This window comes from Diadema antillarum, unplaced genomic scaffold (assembly GCF_040938485.1).
Source record: "Diadema antillarum isolate AM-2024a unplaced genomic scaffold, OU_Dant_1.0 scf00000006, whole genome shotgun sequence".
Taxonomy (NCBI): domain Eukaryota; kingdom Metazoa; phylum Echinodermata; class Echinoidea; order Diadematoida; family Diadematidae; genus Diadema; species Diadema antillarum.
Genome location: NW_027270895.1, coordinates 3,850,537 through 3,863,275, shown reverse-complemented (window position 1 = coordinate 3,863,275; position 12,739 = coordinate 3,850,537). Strand labels below are relative to the sequence as shown.

General features: G+C 43.3%; 1 protein-coding gene across 1 annotated transcript in view; it reads left to right on the top strand.

Moving 5' to 3' along the window:
* The window catches only part of LOC139715873 (uncharacterized), a 225,044-nt gene that overhangs the window by 20,192 nt on the left and 192,113 nt on the right, over positions 1–12,739 (top strand). Inside the window, 12 exon segments of the mRNA XM_071627416.1 lie at positions 873–987; positions 1,706–1,923; positions 2,457–2,618; positions 3,557–3,712; positions 5,318–5,484; positions 6,813–6,972; positions 7,802–8,015; positions 8,927–9,159; positions 9,766–9,999; positions 10,696–10,842; positions 10,976–11,401; positions 11,885–12,320. Coding sequence (XP_071483517.1) covers positions 873–987; positions 1,706–1,923; positions 2,457–2,618; positions 3,557–3,712; positions 5,318–5,484; positions 6,813–6,972; positions 7,802–8,015; positions 8,927–9,159; positions 9,766–9,999; positions 10,696–10,842; positions 10,976–11,401; positions 11,885–12,320 — 2,668 coding nt within the window.

Sequence of the window (12,739 nt, the reverse complement as noted above, 5' to 3'; positions counted from 1 at the left end):
CTTTAAAATCATTTTTGGGCTAAGATCATATTTTGTCTTTTTGTCACACACCATTTCTTATGTACATGTACATAAGAAGTGGTGTGTATGGTGTGTATGTAATGGTGTGTACATGTATATATTGTATGCATACAAAGTACAACTGTACAGTACAGCTGTGCAATACAGAGACTCCAACCCAAAGCACCTTCTGATCTGGAGATTCTCCCGCCTGAAACCCCTAGCAAACGGGAGACTCCAAGTTGATGTGTGCAATGCGCGAAATTCCTAGGGTTGTAGATGCTCTCTGGTGCTATCTAAGGCTTATTTTTTCAACATACAATAGCAATAAGTAAGAAATCCTTTCCAACGGGAGACACAGAGCCAGGGCGGGAGAAATTAAATCTCAAACGGGAGAACGGGAGATTTTGCAAAAATGGGTTTTCGGCGGGAGATCTCCCGTCGAAAACGGGAGAGTTGGAGTCTCTGGCAATATCTTGTTTCAAAGAAACTGTTCATCAAAATCTGACAGTTTGTGTGATTGTAATATTCTATTCATATATGTTTTTAACTTTTGCCTAGAAAAAGATGCAATAAAATGGTGTAAAAAAACCCAAACTTTTGCTTGAAGACTTGAAATTCATATGTACAGCATTTAATTCTATTGTACACTACATAATTTGTACTTGTCAAAGATTTTAGATTGCAGTGTTAAAATTCCTAAAACTGTCAAATTGTGGTCAATGTTCCAATTGGAAGAAATAACACAGTGCTTAGAAATGGATCCTGTGAACATTGACAAATAGAGGCAAGTACTTGTAAACCCAGGATATACACTTGTGTAATTTTGAACTGCAATTGTAAATATGCTTTTGCTGTTCTGTTTCTTTCAGGCTTTCTCTGACGATGTGGTCCGACACTCCGACGAGGTGGAGCTTGTCGATACAACCGGTGCTTCGCTCGGCGAGGTCTTGCCCGACATGAAACCCCAGATCAAGAGAACTACAGGTAAGTCCTGGATTCTTTGAAGTTTTCCATTGTGGTTGAACGTTTGTTGGCCCTCAGGCGAATCATTCTCCTGAGAACAGCAAGAACATGCTTGCCGAAATGTTGAGAATGAGTACAATGAACATGTAGGTCCTTTTCAGGACCACACTCATCGCCAAGAAAGAATACACGGTGTACTGCAAAACCACTTACCACTATTTCATACATTTGTAGTCTTGTATTCTCCATCGATCTTTCAATTATTTTTAATACTGCATTTTTACTGCACTCATTTATCCACCATGTTTGTGGAGGCAATGCGATAAACTTTACCACTCGGTATTCTGTGATTTCACACTTTGTTCATTTGAGTAGTTTGGTATCAATTTTAATATCTTCTTCGCAAAGATTCATATCCTTCCCAGTATTTGATGCTTACCAGTAGCTATCCAGTGATGGAAGAAAATTTGCCTCATGATGGTGTTTTTGGTAACAGTTTCATCAGTATTTGATGTTGATAATGAGTGATTCCAATAAGCTGGCTTCAGTAAAGAACCTGAAAATTTAATCTCTAATTTCTTGTAAAATGTCCCCTTCAATCATAAGATCATAGAACTCCCCTCTTTGAGTCTGCGAAGAGATATCTCGATGGTATCTGCACTATATCCTTGAGCAAAGTCTGATGAAATCTACTGTAGATGTGTACTAATTGTACGAACCGTCCTTCTGTTTTTTGCAGGCGATGTCCACACGCGATACGACGGTCTCCGCGGCAACATCGACGAGCGCCTCAGCACGCTGCAGGATGCCCTCGCCCAGTCGCAGAGCGTCCAGGACAGCATCGGTGACCTCCTGCGCTGGCTGGACAAGGCCGAGAGGGACTACCACGTACTGGACAAGGGCACGGCAGTCAAGGTGAAGAAGGAACCGCTGCAGGAACACTACCAGCAGTACAAGGTAAGGAGCGACTTTCCCCCCTTTATCTGCCCAGAAGCTTAGCTACTCTGATTTTACAAGGTTGTTTCATTAACATTGAGATAATTCTCCCCACCTCCTCCAAATTAAATGCGCGCGCACACACACACACACACACACACACACACACACACACACACAATAAGCAAAACAAAACCAAAACAGCTTGAGCATAGTTAGCCCACTGAGGTTCAAAAATGCCTTAGACCGATAGGGACGTCATGGTGATCCAGTATTGATTAAAGGGATGATGTAAAGGCAATCTATGGGAAATCACCTTACCTGACATCTGTCCCAACTGGACAAATAAAACACTCCAGCACATGTGACCACACAGTCTTGAAGGGTGAGCAGGATTACAACCATGATGACAGTGTGCAGAGTGTAACATACTTTGTGTCAAGTAAAATTTGCTCTTACAGTGTAATTTTTCCCTGTAAAACCACTCTCCAAATTTCCAAACGACGAGATATTCATGCGGTATCCAAACTTTTTGTCGGCTTCTCGATCCGCAGATCCTGCAAACTGACATTGACAACCACCGCCCCATCGTGGAATCCATCAACCGCAAGTCGGGCGACCTGATCAGGAAGAGTGAGCCGGGGGTCGCCCAGCTCATCAAGTCAAAGGTCGACGAGGTCAATGAGCGATTCAACAAGGTGGACACTGACACTCAGGTGAGGAGAAAAATGGAAGATATTAACCTTTGACCTCGCTCATGTACCATGTCATAACTTATGTCATCACATTTTATCTCTGTAATTTCCTATTGAAATTGCTTGTTAAACAATTCAGAAAAAAAAAACCTGTTTGTGTGACAAGCACCAGACCCCCTCCATGCTCCTAGTAAGGGGGTTGAGTAGACAAACTTTCTAACAGTTACAATCGAGCCATCTGTGCCGATCATGGAACAAAGTATAGGAAGAGACGTGCCATTTGGTAAACAGAGGAGGGTCATAAAACAGTTCAAATCCTTCAGATGGCACAGGAAACAGTAGATTTATTCGTAGAATGTCTACATGTACATTGTACTTCTATTCGGAACGAAAGTAATCATTTGAACAGATAAGATGCATTTTTGAATGATTTAATGAATAGATTGATCACTGAATTGATCCATGAAATGAAAATGAAATAATAATTGCATTAGTAAATGAATGACAGATGAAATGGTATTTGAAGTGAAAATGACTTTAGACCGAATTGAAGAATGACATGATGAATGAACTGATGAATGAAAGGAAAATGAACGAAGACTGACTAACTGAATGAAGTGAAGAGTGAAATGATACAATGAATTGATGATTTAAGACTAACTTAACCCGTTGAGGACAAGTCCCGAGTACACTCTGGCAAGTACACTATGGGAAATGCATTTTGTAGCAAAATCAAACTGTCCTCATCGGGTTAAATGAAATGAAAATGATGAATGAATTGATGAATGAAATGAAAATGAATGAAGACTAAATTAATAAGTGAAAACATTAATGAATTGCCTAGCCATTTACACATCTGCGCAATAAAGACTTAAGCTGTAGTTCTACAAGTTTCTGTTCTCATCTCTTGTAAACACCCTTCTCTCTCTTTCTCTTCGTTTTTTCCCTTCCACACCCAGGCCACTGGCAAATATCTGACGGACCTGACGGACAAGCTGAACCAATTTGTGAAGGAGGTCGACGCCTTGGAGGACTGGGAGCTGCCCGTCCTCAACGGCATTGAGAGCCGCACCTTCATGCAGGGCAACCTCAACGAGGTGGCCAACAAACTCAAGGTAGGGAATAATGAGGAAGTCAGTGGAATTAACCTTCCCTCAAGGCTTTTTTCCCCCAGTAGCAGAGCTGCCAAGTCCTCTCCATGGTTCTGCAGGATACACCCCTGGAAGCTCAAATTACTCCTTTTGTTCTGATAAAGGAATATATATATAAAAAGAAGTTTTCATAATTTGGGAAATGTTTTCACCTAAATCACTGGAATTACCTTGCCCTCAAGGTTGCCCCTTCTCCTGGAGCAGAGCTGCCCTGTCCTCTCCCCCTGTTTCTTCAGGATGCTCCCAAAAGCTCATATACAGTGTATCTCCTATTCTGATTTAAAACAAAGAGAATGTAAAGAAAAGAAGCTTCCATAATTTGGGAAATATTTTTCATTAACAACACTTTTAGAGGAAACTCGTAAAATGTATGAGACACAAGTGTCTCCCTGGTTACTCATAGGAACTTGTTTGATTTTGATGTGTGAATCTTAGCATCCCACAGATAAAGTAATGTGGTAGGAAGATTCAATTATGCCTCCCCTCTTACCTTCTCAGAATGATATTGTTTTTAGTCTTTACAGGATGGCTAAACTTTGTTGATTCATTTGAATTACATTGTATGTTGTACATTATTGTATGTACTTTGTACAAATACTATCACGGGTGTATTGATGGCAATGCTAAAGTTTGCTGAAGTGTTGGTTCAGTTACAGGCATTGGCCCAAAGTATTGGAACAGTCTTGAGCCAGATATTAATAAGTGTTCCTCACTTTACACTTTCAAAATGCAAGATGAAAACATTATTTGCTGATATGAGTATCACGATGATACATGTACAACGTAAGTACTGTATACAGCGCTTTTGAGATATGTTTGTCTTATCTTTTACCACGTCAAACTGCCCAACAGACTGAAGATGACTCTGATCTGCAGGGGCGAGGAGTTGTGAGTTCTTGTTTGCGTCATTGAGCCACTCACCCGTACCCCTCATTATGTAATCACGGACATACGCGTATTCATGGAGTCATTTGATTGTTCATGTTGGGTGCTTGCTCGGTGGTTCTCTCTCTCCCTGTGTCTCCTACTTCCTACATGAGCCTTTCTTTCTCTCCATTTGTCCGTTTGTCTGTCTGTGTGTCTGTTTGTTTGTTGGTCTGTCTCCTCTCTCTCCCTCTCCCTGCCTTTCTTTTCTCTGTTTGTTTGTTTGTCTGTCTGTCTACCTTCCTTTCTCTCTCTCCCTCATCCTAACTTTCTTTTCTGTCTCTTTGTCTGTCTGTCTGTCTGTCTAGCTGTCTGTCTGTCTGTCTCTGTCTCTGTTTCTCTATCTTCTTGTTTCCACTGTGTACATGTAATCATCTGACTCTTGTAAACTCTGGGACCCAGTATGCTTCATCGAGGACCCTGCATACGATTCATGGAGCTGCGCCCGCATCTTCCCCCTCCACATACAACCAACTGTACTCTCTATACACACACACTTACCATTTTTGGTTACAATAAGGGAAACTTCATCATGCTTTCAGCAATATGGCCACCATATCATACAACCTCTCCAATTTTATCAGATCAAACTGTAGAGAGGGGTGATCCGTTGATAATCTTTCCCGTTGTCTCTCGATCCCTCAGGATGCCCAGCGGCAGACAGAGAGCCACCTACCCCAGGTCAACCTGGTCCGTCGCCTCGGCAACGAGCTGCTGCAGTACCCCAAGGCCAGCGACACCTCCTACGTCGCCACCGTCCTCGACAACGTCAACCGCAACTGGGAGTGCCTGGAGGATGCCATCGAGAAGAGGTCAGTGTCAAAGGGCAAAGGTCGTGGAGAGTGGTCAAATTGGAAGGGGAAAATATGTGTAATACCCAGAAAACATGCTGTCATTTTTTTCTCTCTCTTTTCTTTTCTGGTACATTTGTATTGGGAGTAAGTTGGGCGGAGGATCAAGAGGTTGAGCTTAAAGAGGATTACATCAACACATTGAATGTTATGCGATGATAGCCAATATTTGTGTGCAATTTTCATAAAGTTACATTGTACATTCACAAAGAAGACTAAAACACAAATGTCCTACAAGATGACGATTACATGATACTGTAATGATGTGCCCTGAAAAAGTCCAGATTATTTCAACTTTAGTCCTTTGTGTAAAAGCTTGATCTGTACTGAAGCATAAACATGCTCTATTTTGCAAGTGAGTTATGACTATACCATATACATTTTTCCAGGAAAGGTTAATATGTACATAAAGAAAAGAAAGCAAAAATGATAAGACCCTTCCTGGTTGTATGTGCAGAGTTTACCATCTTATCAATGAAGTCACTCACCTAACTTTCGAATATTTGTATTAGTATGTTGCAATATTTTTTTCCCTCCAAATAAGCATCACATAAACAAACGGATATATCAAGTAAAACAAGAAGCAGACAAACAAACAAATTAAAATGTAACCCTTTGGTGCTCTGAGTGCTGATTGACACAGAAAACACCATAGCATTGTACACATTGTCCAAAGTCACTGGTACAGAAAGAGTTGATCAGTTAAACTACATGTATAAAAATGTCAAGTGTCACGGGGACAGTTGTTGGAGTCAAAAGGGGCCTGAGCTTTTGATCCTAGCAGAATCTTCATCAGAGGCAAAATGAAAAACAAGCAGGGAAAGCAATCACATAAGGACTGCACACAACAAGAACAGTCAGGGGAGGGCTAGGGACACAGAACAAAGAAAACAAAGGAGAGGGTGGGAGGTCATGGGCAAGGAGCCCAACAGGTAAAGGGAGGCGGATTAGAGCAGGAGGGTGGACAGACAAAAGGCAGAGGAGGGGGGACAGACAAAAGGTAGTGGAGGGTCAGTAATGATCATGAGGATCATTGGGGCAACCATTGAAGGAAAATGGATGAATAGGGAGGCAACATCAAAGAAGATAAGGAACACCAGAGGGATAAAGAAAGGGAAAGAGTGAAAAAGCAACAGCAAAGGGAAGGGGGGGGGGGGGGGGCTGAGCAAACAGTGAGGCCTGAACAGGTGTACCAGGAGGAGGCAACAAAAATTGTTGGTAGTCTTCCAATACAGGCGACACAGTTAAATGAATAACACTTCTCTCCTCTACTTTTTTGTGAAATCCAGGACCCAACAACTGGAAGACCGACAGGCGGCCACCAAGAAGTATGGCACAGCCAGCTCAGACACCAACTACTGGCTGGACAACACGGAGCGACGGGTCAAGCAGCTCCAGCCGGTGTCCAAGGACAGACAGACCATCCAGATTCAGCTCCGCGAGGTTCAGGTGAGTTCCTCCTAAGGGAGATTGAGAAGACTTGGAGGCAGATTTTCCAGGATCTGGAGTGTGACGCGATCAAGTCTACTCTCATGTTCTAGAAGCATCTCAGCAATAAGTGCCTGCAGTAATGATTCGTTTAATTTGAGCCATTATGATAGCAAATGCTGATAAAATTTGAAATTGAAAAGTTGTTTTTTCTTTGATATACATTGGTCTGGATACTACTATAATACAATGTAGTGTTTGATGGCACGATTGCAATTGTTGAGTAATGTTCAAGTAGGGCCTACAGAGTGTATTTATACTACCATTATGATGTTTGTATTACATACAGTGTACATATATATTCACTAAAAAGTAATTTAGATTTCTTGGAATTATGTGGTTGTGATTGGATATGCTAAAAAAATGTGGCAATTGTAAGTTATTTTTATTGTACATGTACACATGTAGTTCAGACAATATTGCTTTGCTTGTGCTGTAGTTTACAGTCTTATGTACGCTGTACTTCCGAAATGTAGCAAAACTAAACAGAACCTACAAGAAACATGTAGAGAAAATGTTACTGGATTCCCTCTCTGCATTTGATACTCTGTGTAGTGGTCTTCCGCTGCAAGGGCCAAGAAGCACAAATTTTTGCTTTAGGCTCCCCTGTATTAATGAATGATAATAATGATAATGTTCAGTTATAAAGCGGAGAACCTACAATTGTATGTACATAATTATATTCTTCTGGGCTGCAAAATTTCCTTACGATGTATGCTCAATGATAATGAACAGTTGAATGAAAAACAGATGGGTTAAGGCATTGTTTGAAATTCCTCATTCTCCACAGCCTCTCTGTGAGGAGGTGGTGAACTACAAGCCATCCATGGACGATCTGAACAAGGTCGGCAACAACCTGGACCGCATCATCCGCGAGACCAACGCCTCGACGGCAACGGAGCCCCACCTCAGGTCGACGACCCTCGGTCAGGAGCGCAAGCCTGGCGAGAGGATGAGGCCGAAGCTGTCGGTTGGACAGCTTGACCAGTCCGGCTTCTTTGATGGTCAGTGATGGTCACTTCACTTAAATTAGGCTAAAGATAATTGCATTTATAGTTTGTCTCTCCCCCCTTCTCAGTGAAAAGTCATGATGAATATTCAATGCAGTGCAGTGAAGAGCTGCTATTGTCACATACAGTTCAGCCAGCGATCAAGTTCCCCCTAGATCGCGATCACGGGCGATCGGTGATCGCATACGCGATCAATTGATTGTATGCCGAATTGCATACAATCAATTGATCATACAATCAATTGATTGCGACATATCGCGTATGCGATCACTGATCGCCCGTGATCGCGATCTAGGGGGAACTTGATCGCTGGCTGAACTGTACATGCATGGACCATATGCATGGTGATATGTACAATATTAGATTTAATGTCCTCATAGTTTTAATCCCCGTAATTTTTGCTGAATAGGTGGCTGCAGTATTGGAGTATTCTCTTGTTAATCTAATTTGTACTTGAATATTTACCAAGTATTGCATAATGAAATATCAGAATACAGTGTGAGGAACAATCACGTTCCCATTGTCCCTCGTTTCAAGACTTAAACGTTTAACCCTTTGAGGAGGAGTCCCGAGTATTCCTGGGCAAGGGTCTATGGGACATGCGTGTTGTAGCAAAATCAGTCCGTCCTCAACGGGTTAATGTTGGCACCTGACTGAAAGGAATATGGCATGAAGACCAGAAAATAAAATGCATTCATTGGAACCACCGGGCATAGTTATCCAAACTCGACAGAATGCACTTTGAAATTACTAGCTTCTATGATTTCTCATTAGTTAATCAATACAGTCACTATCACTTCAGGTTTAAGAGTAGAATAATTGTGGCATTCTGTTGAGTGTGTCAGGGAAACACAAGGAGCATCTATTGATGAGCGAGTGTTTCTCTTCTCAATTCCCTGTAACAGAAGAGACGCCGATCCGGGACGAGCTGAACGTGTCCAACGAGCGCTACGAGGAGCTGCTGCGCAACCTCAAGTCCCGACAGGACCTCCTCACCCTCCTCAGTGAGTACATGGAGATGATGGGTCGCCTCGGCGACACCCACGACTGGGTGGTCGACCTCGACGCCCAGATCAACCAGCGGAAGGGCGGCCCCGGGGATCTAGACTCGCTCAAGCGCAACCAGGATGATATTTCGGTGAGTGGGTTTCCCGAGACGAAGCAACTGTTATATTTTTGTTAATCAAAAGAATGGAAGAGTGATGTTCAGTTTACTTTCCAGTGGTATTGTGTTATTCCAAAATTGCAAAGAGTACAATGTACAGATGTACAGCAGATAGTACAATCGATAGTGGTCATGTACTTTGTGATGTACATGTACTTAATGTGTTTGAAGTGTAAATGTGCATAAAACATCAATATTTCCATTGCCAACACATAAATAAAGGTTAAGAATGAACTTCACATTCATAATGTGTCATTTTATCATGCACAAATAATTGAATGTTCGAACACAGTAGACATGATGACACATTGAACATTGCATACGAAAAATCACATACAGGTACATGTAGATTGTACATGGAATTGTATGGAAGTGCCATTCATACGCACCATGACTGCTGAGGAATAATGCTATTCCCTTTTTAGATGTGAGTGTATCGCTTGCAATCATCATATTCCTGTTTGAATTAAACTTGTAAAAAAATGACTATGGAATAGTGCAATAGCCACTGACAACTTCACTGTATGAGAGATACGGCAATAATGTGAAAATCTGTCTCTCCCTCTCCGCTCCATGCAGTCCATGAGGGCGGAGTTCGAGCAGCGGCGAGTGCCGATCCAGGAGGTGATCAGCGACGCGGAGGCCTTCCTCAAGGTCAACCGCGGCCAGCTCTCGCCCCAGCAGGTCCAGGACATGCAGGAGCGCATCAACGAGCTGCGGCGCTACCTGGACCAGGTCATGGTCATCACGGAGCAGATCGTCAAGGAGACGGAGACCCAGATCATGGCCGTCAACCTCCAGATGGAGGAGCAGGTGAGTCATCCTCCTTTCATTCTCCTACTTTTACTTTTGTCATCCATCCCATCACTGGTATCATGCTACTTAAGTTAAATGTTTAGTGGTTACAGCCTTGTTTATACTTTGGGCCCTTTTCCCCAACTACAAATCTGATCAACTATCCCCTCAATCAATATTTCTACTTCAAAAAATAAAACAAAATAAGCTGATATAAAATCAGTTGTTGGCAGAATATGAAGTATAAGATAATTCTGAATGTCCGATCACCACATTTCATTGGTACTGAATTGTGCATTAACTCCCGCCTTTTGGTTGTCAAACATCTTACCATCAACATCTTGTTGAAATCCTACTTGTCATATCAGCATTATGTTGATATTTCATAACAAGATCAGGCCCACAAGAATAGAATAGAATTACCCATCGGCAAATGTGTGCATTGAAGCATACACCCATTGGTACTTGTTGACTCCAGTTGAGATTTTTCTGCTGTGTGTTTATGTACAATGAGATAAAGCCGTATGCAAATCATCACAGGGATTCTTGGATTCATGTACATGTATATATCCGAGCCAGACCAGCCTTTTCACTGGATGGTATCACCATGCTACCGGGCCTTCAAAAGTAATTCTCATCTTCAACTTCTCTGACCCCATTTCTAAAACTGATTCTCGTCCTTTAACCTCTCTTTCCCCGTCCTTGACTTTTCAGTCCCAGCTGGACCTTCAGTTCCTGGAGGTGTCGGCAGCTCTCCAGGACATGCTGGAATGGGTGAAGCAGGCTGAGGAGCAGCAGGCTTCCCAGCAGCCTCTGGCTGAAACCCTGGCCGACGTGGACGTCCAGCACCAGACGCACACTGTGAGTATTTGATTTTACAACACCCCTATCCCCAACCGTTACTCTAACCCAAACCCAAACCCCCAAATCATACCTTCTGATCCATCTCTTCACTTTTAACCCTTAATACATATGCTGCATTCGTGCTCTCCAGAGATACAACGATGATGTCCAGGACCACTCGGAACCTGTCCAGAAGGTCATCCAGGATGCCCAGTCCCTGCTGAAGGCAAGGAGCTCAAGGCTGAGTGAGGACGACCAGCGGCTCCTGCGCGAGAACTCTGACGAGCTGCGCTCCCGCTATGACCGGCTCAACAAGCACTCCACCGACCGCGCCAACAAGCTGGGCTTCGCCCACGACGACCTGCGCAAGACGGAGGAGGACTTTGGCGAGTTTGACGAGTGGCTGCGCTCGGCTGAGCAGCAGCTGCAGACGATCACCCGCAACATCGCCACCGACGGCGACAACCTGCAGCGGCAGGTCGGCGAGCACAAGAAGTTCACGGATGACGTCGTGACGCATTCGGCTGATCTGAAGTACATCAACAAGGCTGCTCAGCAGTTCCTTGACTTCAGCAAGGTGTGTTGGGATTGTGTTTGAAATGCGTTCAAGGTCGGGCAGAAGTATTAACTTGTTTCATTCGAGACTCAAACATTTCCAGAGACTTTGTACAGCAGCTACTGTGTATTGTATCAGGTTCTTGTAGACAATTGGGTAGTGTTTGTCTAATCAGCTCTTTGTTTGACCACTGATTTTATTATAGGCCTTTATTAACTAAAAATTTAGTTGGAAAGGAAACTGGATCATTGCTGTCAAGCATGTTGTTTACAGCATAAGAAATATTAAAAGAAATGCTTTATTGTATAAGATTTAGTACCTGTGTAACAAGTGGAATATACAATGTATACACCTACAAGAAATGTTGTATGAAAAGTTTAAGTAATGAGAGGGAGGTTCTACCTTCGTAGATGTACTGTACATTTGTAAGTAACATACTGTTTGACGAGCCCCTTTTTTTGAATAATGTTAACATGCTGTAATGAACCAAATCCATTTCTGCAGAACTACAAGAACTTCCTGGCCGACTTCCGCAACAAGGTTGGTTCCAAGCAGTTCCTGCGCTCCTTCACGGAGAACCCGGACAGCAACATCATCCGCAAGACCGTCGGCGACCTGAACGCCCGCTACGAGCGTCTCAAGACGGACTGCTTCGACCACGCCGACCTGCTCCAGGAGCTGGTGGTGAAGCACAAGAGGTACTGGGACCGGGTCGGGACCACCCAGGACTGGCTGCAGGGGGCTGATCAGACCCTCGGGGAGATCCTGCGGGAGCCCATCGGGGCGGAGACGGCCACCATTCGCAGGCAGATCGAGAAGCTGGACAATTTCCGCAAGGAGGTCGGAGGCCACAAGAAGGACGTGGACGGGGTGACAGAGGCCGGCGTGGACCTCAGCTCGGCCCAGCCCAACATCAGGAACACTGTGGACCAGACCACAGGTAAAGGGGGCCTATGCACATAAATCTTAACACATACAAGAAGATGCTATGAATAAAGCCCACTTTTTTTTTGCCACTTCATAAAGCTGTCTTCTGACATTCGAGCAGGTTGTTCTAAACACTAGTGGTGATGTAGTGTACTCAAAGGTGTACATTGCAGGTACAACTTGTACATGTGTGAATGGGAGTTGCTCATCACCAGTGGCCATATTCTTACAAGAGTGCAGTTTACTTGAAATGGTATCAACATAGTGGCATAATAGAGGTAATGGCTTGCACATGAAAATTCAGAATTAGTGACATTTTATGCACTAAGATGAGTGAGAGATATTAACTTGTGTAAGACTAGCCCTTAGTACAGTATACTTGGGGAGGTGACTATGGGAAATGTGTATGAGAGCAGAATCAGCGCGTCCTCA